The sequence below is a fragment of the Neopsephotus bourkii genome, unplaced genomic scaffold (genome assembly GCF_033783945.1).
Source record: "Neopsephotus bourkii isolate Nb327-2 ecotype Australia unplaced genomic scaffold, CSIRO-AGI_Nbou_v1 NB_1328, whole genome shotgun sequence".
In the NCBI taxonomy this organism is placed as follows: domain Eukaryota; kingdom Metazoa; phylum Chordata; class Aves; order Psittaciformes; family Psittacidae; genus Neopsephotus; species Neopsephotus bourkii.
In genome coordinates, this window is record NW_026901808.1 from 5,123,090 (window position 1) to 5,142,295 (window position 19,206).

General features: G+C 37.9%; 1 protein-coding gene across 1 annotated transcript in view; it reads right to left on the reverse strand.

Moving 5' to 3' along the window:
- SEMA3C (semaphorin 3C) overlaps positions 1 to 19,206 on the reverse strand; it is a 122,430-nt gene that overhangs the window by 18,196 nt on the left and 85,028 nt on the right. Inside the window, exons 8-12 of the mRNA XM_061366376.1 lie at positions 18,157 to 18,299; positions 15,998 to 16,112; positions 14,768 to 14,837; positions 12,266 to 12,410; positions 8,614 to 8,836 (exon numbers count right to left, since the gene is read on the reverse strand). Coding sequence (XP_061222360.1) covers positions 8,614 to 8,836; positions 12,266 to 12,410; positions 14,768 to 14,837; positions 15,998 to 16,112; positions 18,157 to 18,299 — 696 coding nt within the window. The remainder of the gene's footprint in view (positions 1 to 8,613; positions 8,837 to 12,265; positions 12,411 to 14,767; positions 14,838 to 15,997; positions 16,113 to 18,156; positions 18,300 to 19,206) is intronic.

Consider the following 19,206-nt stretch of genomic DNA (forward strand, 5'->3'; position numbering starts at 1 on the left):
TCTATATAATAACTCTATATATACCTAAACAAACTAAGACAAAAGCTTTTTTTTTTTTGGTCAGGATTAATAGACATTAATTAAGTCCATTACATATTGGTAGGAGTTAGTATTTTGGTCCATCAGGAAAAGCCAGGTGAAGATATTGTAGCCCTATCATGGCTGCTCTCTCAAAACACAGTTCCAATCCTTCCAAATCCACTCAGATCAAAGGAGAAAGAAGTAAGAAGGATGGGGCAATGGGAGTGTTTTTGCAAGGCAGATGTGATGAGTGAGACAAAAGGGATATTTGTGATTAGTTTTCCAAATTTGTTATGTGGAAAGGATATATGAGGTGGAGGGGTCCATCTGTGAAGGCTGTGAAAGCCACTGAAATATTTCTGATGTGGCAGAAAAGGCAGACAGGGAGAATCGCAAGGGCAAGCATTTTTACTTGGAAAAGCATAGCACATAGAATTCCTCTTGCCTGAAAGGCCTGGAAATTAGTCTCAGCAGAATGAATGTATTTGCTCAATATGGAATTCTGAGGAATGAGACCACATGGTATAGATTCTGTTTGGCCTTCAAAAGTTTTATGAGCAATATAGACTTGTGCAGTTAGTGAAACATTAATATAGCACAATATAGGTAAGTATCTACATGTATTTTTATGAATTTGTGACTGGGGAAGGAAATATCAGCTTCCTGTTTGGCAATTCATGATGTAGACAGCATAAACTAAAAAAGGCAATTTTGCTTTTGCTTTAAGGTCAGTAACTGAATTCCATAGCTGGAGCTGCAGGGCAAGTTGGTTACAGTAAATAATTTACATCTTATTTCCTTGGAGGAAGCCAGCAAATAATCATATATTTTATTTTTAAAAAATAAGGTTCAAAGCCAGAATATTGATTTGTAATGGTCTGACCACACACAGAGACCGCATCGCAGCATTTTGTCTTTAAAAAAAAAAAAGGAAAAGGGAAATTGAATGCTGACAAGACTCTAAAATATGTGGCTATTAATTGTACATGCTTAGGGCAGGTTAGGCATGAATTTTTCATGAGGTTTTTCTATGGAGAACATTTATTCTCATTATACAATGGCACGATAAACTAGTTCCTTCTGAAGAAACTTTACTGAAACTAAATCTTGTGATAGCACAGCTGTGGTCTAGACTGGGTGCCAGTATTAGCAAAGCTATGAGAACCTGAGAGAAATTTACAAACTGCCAGGACCCACTGAAGGTTTAAACTGCTGCAGATGCATCTCTTGTTGGAGCTAAGGAGAAGCATGTGCATGTGTGTGTGTATTTCTGCTCCTACTAGAGGGAATAAACCACTCACAAATATACAAAGCTGAAGTCCAGTCTACCTCTGCTTCTTTGCATCCTTTTATCAATGTCCTCTCTTAAACATTAAACTATACTATAAAAAAGGCACAGTTGCAGCTTTTTGTGGCTTTTTTTTTCAGCTGCCTGCAAAGCGTCAGCTACCTGTAACCCTGACATACAGGGCACTAAGCATGTTGACGGTGACCTTACCTGCAAAGGAATGTGAGGCTGCTGAGCCTCTGTAGAACCGGTTTATTTCAATGATCCATTAGCACATGCCACACATTTAAAATTCCTAAGTTGTCTTCAGCTCCCAAGCATAGCCCCAAACTGAAATAAGAACCTGAGGGGAGATTTTATCCTGGCCACTGGCACAGAAAATACTGATAATACCTGACGCCAAGTCCTTCTTGTCCTAATAACCTTTCCTATTTGAAAAGTAGGTTCCTATCTACCTTTTTGTCACACCCCAGCAAAATACACAGAGTTAAGGAGTGTTTACCTTGGTATTCATTCCCTTTGACTCAATATTTCACCATTTGCTTTGACTCAGTGTTGTACCATAAGAGACATATCCTTTCAGAAAGGAATGTTCCATTGTTTTAAAGGAAACTTAATACAACATTTAAAATAAATATTCACTTTAGGTAAATAAGGCAATAGAAAGCGATTCATTAAATAAAATCACTTAAAGCAGGGGATTCCAATCACATATAAACATACTTCAAACAATACATGGGGTATAGGTTATAGCCCTCCACCAATTCTAAAACCAGTTTTTCTACTGTTGCTCAGACTTTTCCTTAATAAATGAAAGGCAAATATTTATGCCTGAAAACCACTTCTTATTCCTTTCTCAGTAGAACCGATGTCTCCACTATAAGCTCAGCAGCTGACAAGTCACTGACTTACACATGTTCATGTCAGAAAGCTTATGGTACATCTGAGTTATGTTGAAAATCCTATTTGATTATTTTCTTGAATTTGCAAAGCAGCAAACTAAATTCCGTGGGTCAGAAGGAAGGTTGGAAAGGATTCAGTGCTGTGCAAGTAGCAGTGTGCGAGCTGTTTCCCTGTGTATTTCACAATAGATAATCTTTTGTATTGTAAGCCAGGCATAACAGACCAGCAATGTATGAAATGTCAATGTATGAAATTATAAGCTGTTTCTGTAAAAAAAAATTAAAAATGAACAGGATGGTTCCCTTGGCCGTTTACTTGTTACTCACAGATATACACTTGAAAACAGTTCAACACTGTTATGATTTCACATGGTCATGAAAAAAAGCTATAGGTTCTCCAGAATATCAATCCACCACTAGAAAGCATGACGTGAAGAAGCAGATTTATGTTCACCACTTCCCTGACTTTTCACTGGGAGCTGTTTGCAGCCTCGCATCAGACCAGCAGCCTGGGAGTTAAGGGCAGATGGAGAAACAAAAAAGAATCTCTCTCAAGGTGATGTCAAGAGGACGTGAGCTACTCATAATGTTTCAGATCTGCTTGAGTGACTGCAGATCTCTCAGCTTGACAAGCAAGAAAATCTTACTGAGACCGTGTTACCTCTGAGAGGACGGAGAAACAGGGTACAGCAAGGGAGTAAAGTGCTTAACATCCTGTAGACTGAAAAATGGTATAGAGTATGTAGAGTTGGAAATAGAGAGGGAAATTGGTCCAATACATAATTCAAGGAACAAGGAAAAGACAATTAATAATAATAATAGTAATAAGTATTATTAATAATAATATTTGATATTCAGTGCATGATTCTGGGCTGGTATAAATCAGCTAAGCTTCACTAATGCCAGTTGGACTATGCCTGATTACAGTAATTCCTGGTCTGGCTGACAATGGGCAATGATCAACAATGTAAATGAACAGCAATGCAAAATGCACAGGTGTTTTGGCTGAATCTGCAGGTCTGAGTTTAAACCTCATTCTCTGAATTTTGACTAGCTTTTCTTTCCCCAGCCCTAAGTAAACATTGAAGTTGTCAGTATTGTGACCCTCAAAGAGAGTCAGGACCCACCTACCCCTGAGCCACATCATACGCACAAATCAAACAACAAATAACCCCCCTGACTTTTCCACATCATAAAGAAATTACTGCAATGGATGCTGAACTGCTATACTGACAGGAGTTTCCTAGGGAGACTTCTGATGTGTTTGAGACCCTCCGAAATATTTACTCAGCCTAATGGCAACTTGATTATTTTTGGTCTCTGATCTGAGTTGAACCTGATGCAAAACAAATAACATTACAGAGGGAAAAAGAAAGCAAAGAGTTGGATGAGTTGGTCACTGAAATGTTTTGAATGACTCAGATGCTATGACCAAGAGGAAGAAGCAGACTCTCTCTGCCGCCTGTTGTGCCAGTGTTGTGCAACATCATCTTGCCAAGCTCACCGTCACAAAGCTGTAGCCAACAAACCTATGGGAGGCTAAATTGGTCTTCTGACCAGATTATCTCTTTCTGTTAGAATCTGTAGCTCATTGCATGATTTTGGCTACTGCATTACCAGAGGCTACTGTTGTCAGCTATGCTTAATTTTCCAAAAAGACAGCCATCATATAACACCATGAAAACAACTATTACAACCTTATGCTCTGAAGGCACTTACTACCTCCAGACTTTGAAAACAAGTGTTGCATCAGAGAAGAAAAGAAAATAAGAAACATCAATGAACCTCATGCTGCATAAGATGCAGGTGGGCCAGATTAATCATCCGAGTAAGTCACACTCAAGTCTGACGTACCTTTTTGTGACAAAAACTTAGATCTCTTTCTATGGAAACATTTCCTATCTTGATAGGAAGGGGCTGAAAAAAGTCCTATTGGTGTCCATGGCTGTTTAATGTACCCAAGTTTGACCCAGACATTTAAATATTTTCATAACACCAAGAGCAATAAAAAACCCCATGTATAATCTTTCGGTTGTACAATCTGCGTGTACTTTGACCAAAGGCTTTCGTACTGCAAGCAGTAGGTGGCATGCTTAAAAAATAAATATTAATCTCAGGAAAACATCCTCATGCTGCTTTACTGATGCTTTAAAACCCAGATGGAAAACAATCTATCCAAGAATAAATAGAAAACATTGAAAGCTTGCGTTCTTTATAAATAACTGCGATGATTAAAGTAATTACAGTAAAACTCTAAGATGAATCAAAGACTTCAGGACCGAGTCCCATCCTACCACAGAAATGGAATAATCAAAGCAGAATTCTAACCCCAAATTCCTGAACTGAATATGTTATTACCTATTGCATAGGGAAAAAGTACCATCAGCACTGCCCTTGTCAAATATGCAAATGAGAGATTACATTCTATCCAGGTAAATTATCCCTCCAGTTTCTGTTTGGGAAGATGAGGTATACAGCACTGTTGTCTTGTAGCACTGCCCTCTATCATTAAAGACTTGTTCATTACCCTAAATCAGCTCATTTCAGAAGGGTGAAGAGATCCCTTTGAGTGGTCTTAACAAAACTAGCAAGTTTTATTAAGTGTTTTGGGAATCTTCATGTTGAAAAATATAGGGAAAACAGAAGATTATTATCATTTAAAAAAGCAGGTGGAATGCTGCAAGAACAATGTCTGTCAGTGGGATTTTGTTAGCTATGCAGGCAAAGGAGGGAGAAAAGCAGTCTATTAACTCTGGGCATGGACCAGCTCCTGTAAGCTCAGCACTTTTATATGGGGGTGCAAAGGCAACAGTACATTTTAGTTCACATTAATGTGAAAAAATGACACAGCTGCCAATACCCTCCTATGCCTTGGCTGCATGATGAAAACCACTGGAGTTCTTGGAGCTTTATTCTTCTGTTATTCCTCACTTGCATTCAGGAACTGATTTATTACTAAACCTATAGAGGAGGAAGAGAGGAAAGGCTAAATATTTTGTGCGCTCTGCATCTGGCAAGACATAAAACACTCCAATTTCAAGCATGAGACAGGTCACTGACAGTGACAGACATGGCTGGCAACGTCTCAGTTCAGCAGCAGTAACTCATCGTCTGAGCTGAGTGTAATTGTCACCAGGTGTCAAGTCCCATTGTCTCTGGCTGTGGGGCTCCAGGCTCCCAAGGAAATTATCACATGAAATTCTCCTATACAATGTGGTTTTTGCATTTGCCGGGATGAACTGACACCAAAGAAAATCTCCTCTGCATTCCTTTTGACACTTAATATCTCTATCAAATCCTCCCAAGCAGAGAATAAAGAAAACAAATTTCTCCTCTCAGTGGCTGAAACTCAATTCCTTTTATTTAAAAGGGCTGAGAAACACAGTAACTTGCATTGCACCAATTTCTGTTGAGGAAGACCTTGGAAGCTATTAATGTCCTGTGACCTACTCAGGAAGAATGCTACTACCTCCACTCCAACTAACTAGAAAGCAGGCAATGACCCTCATCTCCAGTGTAATGCAGAAGATAAAGCAATGAAAGTAAAGTATCAAGAGCCGCAGTTTATGTGTTTGATCCATAATGAATCCCATGCTGATGCCGAAAAGAGGATTAAGAAGCTGAGGTATGTTAATGTTTTTAATGAATCACAGGTGTATGTGTGAGGCCACACTGATCACTTATATAAACAGTAACAAGCTAATCAAAATATAAAGTGAAATTATCTATATTTATCTCTTGCAGAATTATTAAAGTGCTATATATCAATACTGTGATTTCATGCAAATTTCAGATATTCAATACATTTACAGTATTAACTACTACTGCTACATTAAGCATCTTATATTGGTTGGAAACTTACATGTCTTTATCTTTGCCACTAATCTTTAGTAGAATTTTCCTCTAGTTAATATTAGGTGTCTATAGAGGATTTTAGAACAATGGCACCACTATTTAAAGAAATGCATAGAATGTTTGTTTGAAAGATCTGTACTAACCTACTCAACCTATTAGTCTGGCTAAACATAGCGATTTACAGGAATAAAGCTAACAGAAAGCCAAACCTAACTTTTTGTGCAGTTGTATAACAGTAAAAGGGATAGTAACTACATCTCTGATGCATCTACAATAGTGTACAAAACCTCTTTTCTTCTGCAGGAAAGCAGGAAAATAACCCTCAAGGGTCCCAAAGTCAAGAACTATAGTTGCATTAATTGAACTAAAAATACAATGTGGTTTCAGGTTGGGGCGTGTGTGTGAAAAATCACCTTGAAGAAGGCCTTGTCCTAATTAATTTGTTAGTTTCCAATAACTGCAAATAGGATCAAAGATATATTCATGAACACCTTAAAACTCATTTATCAAGTGCCAGCCAAGTATATAAAAAATACCCAGATCAAAACCTGATGAAATTCCTAATGTGATTCATTACCCAGAGCTTACACTCTGACTATGCCTCACAGTATACTAGGCATTCACAGTACAGGAGATGGTGACCTGGCAAAGGTTTGATGCAAGAACACTGAGTCCTTTCAGGACTCATGAACTCCTTTCAGGTAATAGACAGTGACAAGGACTCTCCTGAGCCTTCTCTTCTCCAGCCTAAACAACCCTAGTTCCCTCAGCTGCTCCTCATAAGATTTGTTCTGCAGATCCTTCACCAGCTTCGCTGCCATTCTCTGAACCCACTCCAGCACCTCAACTGTAGTGAGGCGCCCAAAACCAAACACAGTGTTCAAGGTACGGCCTCACCAGTGCCAAGTACAGGGGAGTGATCACTACCATAGACTTGCTGGCCACACTCTCTCAGGATGGAGAATTCACAAACTTTCTACGTCCTTCTTCCAACGTTTGATCATGTCAATGGTGAAAACCTTTTCCTGTATATCTACTTGTAAATTGTGTTCAGTCCCTTTCACCCTGACACTGAGCACTTTGAGATGAGTCCAGATATCTGTTTTCCTGTTAGCTAGTAGAACCCTCCCATTAGACAGTCATCAACAGCAGTAAGATCTCCCCTTTGCTTTCTCTGTTTAAACCCAATTCTCTCAACCTCCCGCAACTGATCTTGTTTCATCAGGTCAAAATATTTCTTGTACTGAGGAGCCCACAACTGGACATCGTACTCCTGACGGGAGTCAAATACAGGGGAAGAATCTTTTCCAGTAACCTGCTGGCTGGATACACTTTTGCTAATACAACACAGCATGGAATTGCCCTCCTTTGGCACAAGGGCACCCTGCAGATTTTGATAGTTGAGAGGTTTTTATGAGAAGAGTGAAGTGCTCCCTTTAATCCTGCCACTATAGAAGCCTGACACTTTTTAGCACCAGCTTCCTAAATCTATTATAACAGGATGGTTATTCCCAGCCCCGTGTGAGTTTGTTGTCAGACATGGTTATTCTACAAGCAGAAAACAACCAGGACCCCAATAATATGTGCACCATAAAAGTAATGCAAGCCATATCTAATTTTCTGATGTTCAGAGATGTATTTGTTCTCCTAGAGTTCTTTTCCTTTGTTCTACCTGAAACCATCTGTAGTAAAAAAGATTAGCCTTTGCGCTTATCAACCTAAAATGCCCTGTTAAGCCAGTGGGAGTTTCAGACGTGACTGAATCCTAGGGTCTAACCAGAGTACCACTCCGCCTGTCTGCTTCAATCAAAAGAGTGTGATTTATATCTGAATATTTTAAAATATCAAATCTAATCAGTATGAGAATCACTTGACGTGTTCACTGCAGACTTCAGAAGCGTTAGACCAGATTCAAATTTGACGTTAACTAAAAACAAAATGTAGGTTATATTAGATAGAAATTATTTTAGAATACTTGGACCAAATTCTGTGTCAGCTGCTGCTAAGACTCTGTTTGTTTCTTTTGCTCTGCTAAGTGCTTCCATATTTTTACTTGTTCTACCTTTTCTTTTGCAGAATTGTTATTTCTGCTTTTGTATCATCCTGATGAGATTGTGTTTTTCTTCAGAAGTAGTTTATAGAGAATATATTGTATAAAGATGATGAGAGCATACAAAACAATACAAAGCCAGATCTTGGTAATTTTATTCGTGTTAGAGAGTATCAAATTCTAATGTGGAATCATGTTGCAGACAAACCATATTCAAACGACATATTGCAATTTAGATTAAATACAATACACACTAGTATAGATTTTGGTCTCAAATAAAATTCCTATCAATATATTGTCTCTCTTGTACATAACTAACCTCTATAGTAAACATAAAAATGCACAGAAAGTAAATGAATGTAATTTATGTGTTACTACAGATATTTTTGTAGATAGAAAATATGTTTAAACAAATATTCTGAAAGCTGTAAGTTGTACAAATCAGAATTGATTGCAAATTATAATGCAATAGGGGGGAACAACGAAGTTTGTCTTACCTGTTCCAAGAAACAAGACATGATATCTCCCATCAGCAGCATTCACTCGATCCACAGCAATCTTTGTATACTTGTAGTCAGCTCCTATCCGGATGATTAATGGCCTCTTGTGTATTGGGTAAATGGGATTAAACATCAAAGGGTGATTCCTGATGAAGGTCACAACGTCATCTGGAAACTCTTTGGTTGTCCGCATATTAGGTGTGAAGGCTCCTCCTGGACACTGTAAGAAACATGCACAGTAATGCTTAACAATACTTGCCACCCTTCAGAGAGTTTTCTTCTCCAAGTCATTTACAAATATTGACAGATAGTTGACAAAGTAAGTTCCCAAAAGAGCACTTCAGACTCTGACTGAAAGTAATTATGTTCCAGTAAAGGGAATGAAGTGCTTGAATAGCTCTGTTTTGAACTCCCATCAATTCCAAAAAAGCAAACACAAATGTATTTTTGCATTTTCAAAACTCAGCTTGATGGCAAAGATCTATAATTCTGGCCCTATTTCCACATTCTTTATGCTTCCAAACTGCCTGTTAAAAAAAAATTTCCAAGTGATTGATATGGGAAGATATCAAGCTTTTGCACCTGGTCTGTTACAGAATTAGTACAAAGGCAAAAGGTAAAATCTGATACTTAACTGTACTTTGGTCAATATCCCTCTAGCTATTGCACTGATTATGAGATAGCAAAAGGGCCTGTGACTCATCTTCATTTGAAAAAGCAATAATATGGAGTTGATGCGGGGGTCCCAGGGCAACTTATTTATGTCCGAAAAGACTGACCATTCACAGGATCTTGTCTATAGATTCCCCTATGCCCCAGAAATAACTGTGGTCCATGAATACTCTGGATGCTTCTTTAAATGTCATGAAGAACCACCCAGACAATTAGTCCCGAGGCATTCCGGACCTCATGAGGAAATAAAAACAATCTTAGAAAACTCAGGTGTTTTGAAACTAAAAGAAAACTGTGGGAAATCAGGAGCTATGTCAGGAACTGGTACAATAGTCTAGATGTTAATTTACATGACTTTTTTTCAGCTACCATTATCTCACTTATGGATGCTCCTGAGCTTTATCTCTCCCATTACCAGACTTCTGAGCTGTGAAACTCTCCTCAGAGTATTAGAGCTATTCAGAAATGTTTCAACACAATATGTTTTTCCAATTGGAAAATGTTGATTTCTTCAATATGAAGCATTTCTTGGAAACTTCTTTATTTTGATGAGGACCATTCTTATGTCTAGCATGGAATTTCTGGCCAAAACCACAGACACAGAAACAGCTACTAGCTTAAGGAGAGATTTACCTCACCTGACTTCTACTGTCTCAAAGTCAGACATTTATTCTTAGACATCTAGGTTTCCTCTGTAGCTAGTAATTGAGACTAGATGCCCTGCTTTTAGATGGCTAAAATTACAGAAAATGAATCATACTCTGAGAGACTAAGAAAACTCACTGGGGATGTATGAGTCATGTGTTCAGCTTACCTGATGCAAGCAAGTACTAGAATCTGCGACTTCACCTCCCAGGGCATCCCTCTAACTGTCAGAGAGGAGTGCCCCTTCTACCCTCGCTTCTAGAAGATGTTCCATCTTGTGAGCCTAATAATTTTTTGGGCAATACCAGAAGCCAAGTAGAGAGGAGACTGCAGCCTAACACCAGTCTTTTGAATCATCTTCTGGCACAATTAGGATTTAATTATTTATACAAAATAGGACAGGTCTAGTAGGAATTCTTTAAAAGAAACTATATCAGTTACCTTCAGAAAGAAGAACTGGGACCCAGCTCAGATAGGGGTCTCTTCTCATCTGATGTCCTTGACAACTGGTTCTTCTGGACTTGATTTATTCTGAGAGTTTTGGTATGGTTCTCATTAGAAATGACTCTACAGGCTAGCCCACTAAGATTGCTCAAAAGAATCTAATTTTTATCATCTTGTTTGCTCTACTTCTTCCCTCAGTGGCACTTCCATCCACAGTATTCCAGGAAATGTATGGAGCTATCTGCTAAGATTAGTAACAAGTGATGAAAAACGAACCGTGTTCATAAATCTGCAGGCTATTAGCAAGATTATTCTACTTGGTAGTGATCTGCCAGACCCCAGTTCCTCTCCAGAGGGATTCTGTTTCACAAGCAGTTCAAATTAAGCTTTCCTGTCCCACACAGCTCAGTTCAAAGAAGACTTTCTTTGATACTTTCAGTTCTTCCATTCTTGAACTGGAGATCGCAAGACACTTGTGACTTCCTGCAAAAATGTCTGTGCTATGGTTCACCCCAGTATGACCCTAAAAACTTACATTATATAATTGTTCTTAGCAAAGCCTTAACAAACATGTTTAATAGATTAATTCTTTCGCTGTCTCCTGTATAAACCAATGGCAATTAACAGATGTTACTGAAGCACCCTATAAGCAATCCCTTTCCTGAAGGGATTGAATGTGTATCCTTTACACCTCATTCAAGGACTTGGACATACAATACTTACACTTATAGTTGATAAACATGCAGCTAGAGTGCAGAGGGAAACAGAATTCTTTAATTTATAGCATATTCCCCAACATGCCGTAGGTACAATAACTATTTCTGTAAACTCTGAAAAACGGAAACTATCCTCAAACATCACTGAATTTAGTAGCAAGGTGCCAATTATGTAATATTTTTTTTCCTTTCTTTTTCCATAAGTAAGGTTTTCTTGTGGAAGAAAAAAGAAACCATTGGTATTTAGTGAAGGGCAGCCAAACACTCCAGAGTTGATTATGGCCAAATGAATGTATTACTTTATTTAATCCTACTGAAGCAATACTGAAGCCTTTTCACTGTTTATACAATGTACTGAGACACAACAAACATGCATTTTTTTCCAGAGATTTAGTATCTCTTTAGGCAATAGTAAAGTAGGATTTTCCATGTCCTATTAAAAAGCATCCCTGTCTAGTTCAGCATCCCAGAAGATGCCAAAACCCCTATGTTCCAGAGGAAAGAGGCACATGCCCCATAGCCTACAAGCAGGGTTATTCATAGTTAACCCTTTGAACACAAGTTCTGAGCAGCAAAAAAACCTCCACATCCTAATTTTTACAAATGCTTTGACATAAGTGAAAAATAGAGTTTGTGGCATACATTTAAAAGTGGCAATATCTGGCAGTGAAATAAAGCAAAGTCAAACAAGTCCCAGCTTAGAAAATACTTTTAAGATACTGTGTTGTGGCTGAATTTTGAGGAAGCACAGAAAAGCCAGTGATCAGAAAACCAGCAATGATCAATGATGATCTGAAAATAATCTCTTTTGCCTTTATTCTTTGTGTGAGCTACAATCTAAGAATTTCTCTTCAAGTTCAGAGCTCACTGGCACATCTGAAAAATGTAGATAATTTCTGTCACCATGTCAAATCCAAATCTGAATTTTCTTTTTCCCTTTCCATTGGGCTGCTCAATTTCTTTAGGTCCATCTGGAATACCTCATAAGCCTCCATGAGGTGAACCAAGAATAACATGGCAGTGGTTGAGGAAACAATATTCTGAAGCAGCAAGAAACTGTAACTAAGTGTCATAGTCACATACAGTCCATTATCCCAGAATAAATAATATTTATTTATGGATTAAACACAGACAAGTAATTGGCAAGCCTACATAAACATCTTTATACTTACAGTGCCGGGTCGTGGGTAAGGAATTCTGCCCTGATATGGAATCAGCTGGTGGTTTGGGCCCTCCTTGTGTGCAAATGGGCCATTGAACACGGTCTGGATGTCAGATAGATGATACACACACACAGCTGACCCTTTAAATATGGAGCTGAAAGACAGTAGGAAAAGGTTAGTATTGTAATCTACCTACTTTTGTAGAGCTTTTCTATCATTTTGCTTTTCCATCATGGTCCAAGGATGAAACAGTTCTCTAAAATAATATATTTAATAAAATGTAATGCTTCTACAACATGGATTTAATACATTTAAAAATAAACTAATCTAGTTTCCCAGTATACACCATTACTCCTTAGAGACCTAGCACCTTTTTGAACACTGAACTATAAAAAGAGGAAGGAAGGTACTGCCCTACTGGTGAGAAAAGAAAATTTCCTAATGTTCAATATAAAAGAAATATAATCTGGCTCTGGTTATATCAATGCCAGAAATATTGCTGACTTCAGTGAGACAGGAGTTTTATAAACTTTGTACTGCCAAGCTCAGCACAGGTTTCCAGAACTCCCTACCAGTATATTAACCACAAGACCTCCATGAGCCTTTTAAATAGGTGGATAAAATCTTAATCAAAACATCCAGTGCGATTACAATTGGATAGATTGTTACAACCAGTTTCCAACTTTTCTAAGCAAAATAAGGACAGGTTGTGGCTGTAAAGGGATTACTCCTATACAGTCCTCAAATCCACCCACAAAACTGGTCTTACAGAGACCTCTGCAAGAGGGTTGAAGCTTGATGTTTCCTGAATAGAATCCGGGGTGTCACTTATGAGAAGGGCCTGTTTTTTCCACCACTCTGGGTTCAGCAGTGGTCTCAGATGGTCTCAGGCAGCACAAGCCCTGAATGGCCTCCATCACCCCTTAATGATGAAGGGACTAAGGCAATAACTTCCAGAGTGACGCTAAAGTTGACTGTAGTGAATTAAGTCCCTTTTTTCTCTCACTGCATATAAGGCTCGAAATATGTATCCTAACAAAGTGGAAACTCCAGATGGTCTAAAATCTGCCTGATGTTAACTGCAGTATGAAGATAATTCAAGTAACTCTGTTTTCAATTGACAAAATGAAAAAAAAACACTCTAGAAAAAAACTAAAACATTAGACGTAATGTCTAAACAAGGAATGTGCAATCCACATTGCTCTCAGTCGTATATGGATTAATAGGAGGAACCTTTTAGGTGGATTATGGTATTTGTGGAATTTAGTAGGTATTGATAAGTTTTACGTAATTTATTTCCAGATGTTTTATGTTAGATTTACAGCAGATTATGCCACTAAAGTAACTTGCTTTAATATTACTTGGTTTCCCTCTGTATGGCTTAGATAAAAATACTAATAATTATTTGCTGACATGTTTCTCTCTTGCTACTGTTATGAGTTGGATGTCTACAGAGGTGAAGCTAAAGGAACTGTTAAGGATTAAAAATCCTTATAATTGCTGTACTCAGCTAGGTAACACATCCAAGGTACTGAACAAAGAGAAAGGACGCACAGATCATGTGATTCACAATAACAGAAATGTATGAGTGTAAAAACCTCAATAAAGAGAGAAAACAGCTTGAGATCCATAAAAAAAAGTGAAGTTTTCTCTTTGTTGTCACTGTATATGGTCCTGTGATTCAAACCTCATTTCCACTGCAGAAATACCAGGAGGATTAGGTAAAAGTGTTTGTAGTTCAGGCATGTTGCATCCACAAGCTAATCATAAGTGTGGTTTTACTGCTAAACATAACCTCAGCATTTTCTCCTTTTGTGTAGTAGGAAGCGTAAAATATAGACAGCACCAAACGTTTACAAGTTATGGGATTCTTTCTCTCCCAATGAAATAACATAATATCATATTCACATATTTGAGACAGCAGATCACTGGATCCACATGAAAAAAAGAGAGAAAAGCATTTCGGAAAAAATATTTTTTCATGCAAGAATTTTCAGTAGAAATTATCATTTCAGGAATTATTAGTAATAAGTTAAATAATTTGCTAATTTGATCAAACAGAAAAGATAGAAAACTTTTTTGAAGGTAGTAACAGCTAAATAATGCAGGATATCAGAAATCAGCAAGCTGCAACTATTTCTACTCTGTATAATACAGAAAAAAGTGACAAAAGGAAAAGGTAGAGAGTAGAGATAGCACAATGTTGGTCCACCTGTTCGTCTATCTTTGTGGAGAATTTCATCATAGTAAGTCATAGCTAGTACTTAACACTGTCGTTGGGAGCTCACTGAATGCTTTCTAAACTGGATAGTAAGTGAATACTACTGACTGATAATGGGCACATCGATACCAAGAGTAGTGATATTGAGACTCTTCTGCATGTGAACGATGGCCACAACAGACATACAAAATTGCACAGCACAGCCTCTGCCACAAACCATCACTTTCAGTTTTCATATAGAAAACTGGGCACTTCAGAAAGGTAATCCTTTTCAGAATCTCCCCAATTACCTTGATGTTGTAAAAATTCCATACACAAGTGTTGTTCTGGGGTTATCAGTCTCTAGAAGAAACACATCCTCTGTAAGAAAGAAAAGGAAAAGAAGAGAAAAAGTTTTGAATAATAATAAAAACTTTATTTTCCAGTTTAATTTATGACTTTTTTCCTGCTAAAGTCAACAGTAGTTTTGTCTCTGACTTGAATGGGGAAAAGCAGACTTGTATGAATGGACCATATGCATATATCTAGCATTTGAACATTCAGAAGCAGATTTGGAGATTAGTTCCATGCCATTTAGTCTTATGAAGATAGAAGGCAAAGATTTTCAAATATGTTGAGGATCCATGTCACACATTTCTCTCAGCTGGATCTTGTTTCAGCAGGCTGCTTAACAGTAGGCAAACCTTTAAATTGCAGTAGGTCAAAGATGAAGAGTTCCGATTGATTTAATCCAAAGCAGGATAATTAGGTGTTTTATTGTCCAGTACACACTCCAGATGACCTCACTAACTCATTTTTAACATGATATGAATGACACACTGCTTTGCAGTGAAGACACTGAGAGATGCAAACCTCCCAGCTTCCAGTGTGTAGGGATTTACTGACTGCACTATGCAAAATCGTACCTACTCACTAAACTGAATTTGCCACCATTGTGTCTGCTGCATGGATCATTCACTGGGTATCTGCAGTGTTTCACATGGTGAACTGAAAATCTAAGTGCCTGAATTAATCCTGAGAAACTGTATTTATTCACAGTACTATTGCTGGTGTCAGGAAAACAACATATTAGCATGTATTAGTATTATTTTGAACTATTGAGGCCTCTACCCAGTGATCAAAAAAGAAAAACTGTATTGTAGAAAAGCTGTGTGTTACACAGTAGTATAAGAAACACTTTCAAGGAGATGCATGTTAAAAAATCTCTATCACAATCTTAACTAAGAGCAAAATAATACTTCCCTCACATGTTCCCTTCCTAATATTCTTTATAAATATAGTTCCTTTGCATAGTCAAGATTAATTACTTTTATTTCAAAGTTAACGATTATTACCCAGAGAGATTTATGAGGATTTTTACATTTCCTGTCATAAAACTGCAAGGGGAATTTCATCATGAACTTCTAGAGCCAAAATTTCACCATCAACAACTTGACTAAGGGGCTGTGTGAAGTTCAGTAATTAAATATGCACAGGGTGTGAGATATAGATAAAACTTTTAAGGGATTTTATTGGCATACCTAACTCATCAAAATACGTTTCTGTTCCATCTTCGTCCATTACTGAGCACACAAGTCTTGCTTTCAAGAATGTTGTCCACTTGTTCACGAGGCTACGCTGACCTCCTGTGTCATTCTGGAAAGAAACAGTATTTTCAAAAAAAAAACCATACAACACAGCTTGCGTTTTACTGGGCTTTTACACATTTTCCTCAGCTTAATTTGGCTCATCACTAGACAATTATGCTGGGAAATTAAATATAAAAAATAGATAGGCCTAAACCAAATCCCTTCATCCAAACACTCCAGATACAGGAAAAGAAAGAACTGGGCTTTTTGAGCAGAGTTTCTGTGCTGGGATAGCAGTCTTGTGAGGGTCAGGCAGTAGATTTTGTGCAACAGCAGTGTCTGTAGGTAGGTATGACTGAGAACGACTGTGGAGGTCTGTATCACTCACTGACACCTAGTGTGAAGAAGTCCATGCTATCTCTGAAAGTTCTAATAATCCTATGGAGAGATGTGTCTTCCAGTTGTGACAGCAGTATCACCACACCTGATGTATTAAGCCACACTGGCCCATGAGGTAGATGCTCTGCAATAAATTCAGCAGTGATGGCTAACGTGGCTCAGACTAGTTTTGCACTGCTGGAAGTCCTGCTAGCTTGGTCCAGAGCTGGCTTGGTCACAGTTAACTCTAGGATCTTCCCATCTCTCTCCATTGCAAGGTGGAAACTGTTACTGCTAAACCAGATGGTGCAGCACAGAGGGGATAGCTCCCTCCTCATTTCTAAGTTTCCTTTTTCCCTTTCATTGTGTAGCATTGTGCTAGGCAATTTGGAATATACTGCTCTTATCTACGGCATTCAACCGTCGAATGAGGAAACTCAGAAGCTAGGCAAATGTGATTTCAGTGAAATGCTGTGCATGCCTCATTGGTACTCTTGGAGTTTGTAATCCAACTTTTTGGGTGACCTATAAGGAGTCTTTTGGGGGTTCTTTCTTGGCACCATTGTACTAATATTTGGCCAGTCTCAAAGGCGTTGACATATGAATATGATGGCATACAAGTATACAAATATGCCTGACTCAGGTTTATTTTCATTGCCTTTGGGATCCTGCCACTGACTTCAGTGTAAGTCTAAACAGGCTGAGGCCTTTCAGAAATCATCTGGGCTTCATTACAGCAGTAACAATAACAAATACAGCTATAACTGCATGAAATGTCTTCTTACAGAATACCCAAAAAGGCCTTTAGGCACCTCACAAAAATATAGGAAATGGGGATTATAAAAGAAATCACGACTCATCATATTGGCAGACAAAGTGTTCAACACAATCCCAAAGATGCCCTCCCACCCATACACAACAACATCACAGAGCACCAAATTCTAAAGAAGACTCATATTAAAGACAGACTACACAAACCCTCACAATTATCTTCCTGAGCCTTTTCAAAAGAAGGAATGAAAAGGTTAGCAATAATTGTGCATTTACAATTTTTCTCTCCTTAAAAAAAAATCCATTCCACCAGAGATGTTAAGAGCTACTTCAATAATTTTTCATCTTCAGTTGATTACAGGTATGAAAAAGGAAGTAGAGACAACGAGAGCTGTTACTGTAAATTAATTACAGCACAGGAGTAGCCATAACTCCTGAATTTAATTTTCCTGTGCACACTTTTTATATTAGACTGACACATACATCAGTGCAAGAACTCGGAAAGGACAGATATTGTAAAAATGAAAACAATAACAGAAAGTTAAATTAACCCATTTAAAAGTTGTCTCTGGTATTCCCAATGTGTTTCAAAGATTTTTTGTGTGTGTATGTGTTTGTGTGTGCTTGTGAAAGGCTTCACTGTCTTACAGTTTCCTGAGCAAATAATGTACCTCATTTGGGCAAAGGACAAAAGTTTGGAAATTCAGTACTGATAACTATTCTGACACAGAGAAATACACAAATCTAGAATTCCGTATCATTATAGGTATAACCAGAATACATAACATGTTCGGACCCTAGCTATGCGTTCAGTAACAGCTCTTCTTAATTATGAATGTAGAAGCTGAAACAGGAAATTTGCTTTGAATACAAATCAAAGGCCTTTCAATCATTTAGTGTTTTAGCTTATCATGTCACACTAGCAGCTTGTCCAACAGCCTGTCAAACAGAATAGTTCTTACTGGGCATATTCTTGCAATCATGGAATGAATTTGCTTTGTGCTGCCGCTGTTGTCTGTGAGTTTCTCTTTGAAGAAGAAGTAGATCTTGGCATCATTGGGGTCAGTGCCATCTGGGATAACATGAGCATCCACAAAAATAGGCTCTGAAATGAAACAGTATACCAAAAAGACAAAATCAAAGATGTATCAGTATAAGCAATTAATGATTTGACAGTTAGTGACTGCTTCAAGGAAACATCATGTAATGCATATAGAGATACTGCTGTGCCAGTACTGCTCTAGCCTTATGTTGATATACACCAGATAACACCAGGTAAATGGCTTCTTGCTGTTAGCCTTCAGTTTTTTGCATTCTTGCATTTTATCTCACAGCAGATTTTAGAAAACTGATTCAAATGCAGAAGCAGAAGTATTGGATTACTGCAGAGATTCAAAGACTTGGAGAAAGAAGAGGCAAGAATCAGTGTGTTATAAGGGGCACTCAAGGAAAGCCTCATTAAGGCAAAACATAAAATTAAACTGTTAAAAAGATTCATTGGGAAAAGAACAAATAAGATAGATAAATAAGAGAGGAAAACAAAATGGAAAAGATAAGCAGGGTAGACAAATGCTTGAACTGCATTTGAGTTCCTGACAGAGGTCAATAAACATAGCAAAGTGTACATGCATAACACAGCAAAGAAGCATTAAGGGGAAAGCAAAATAATTTATATCCTTAACAGCAAGCACATAATGGACAGTGGAAAAGTCCTTCTTTGTCTGAATGAAGTGGACCATCTTCCTGCATGAAGGCTATACCTTCTAATTATCACGCAAGATTGTCTGATTGGTTGAAATTCAGTAAAAATCTTGAAATAACCTGATACAAAGGATGGATGTCTCACAGAAGACTCAGTAAGACTCCAGCATTTTTCTGTTTACATTGCCCATCCTCAGGGACAACATCAAAACAAAATCTTCCCTCCACCACACTGAGCTGCAAGTGGTTTGGCCCACTAGAGCATCCCATACCAAACATAGGTAAACAGGAGCATGTGAGGATAAACGTTT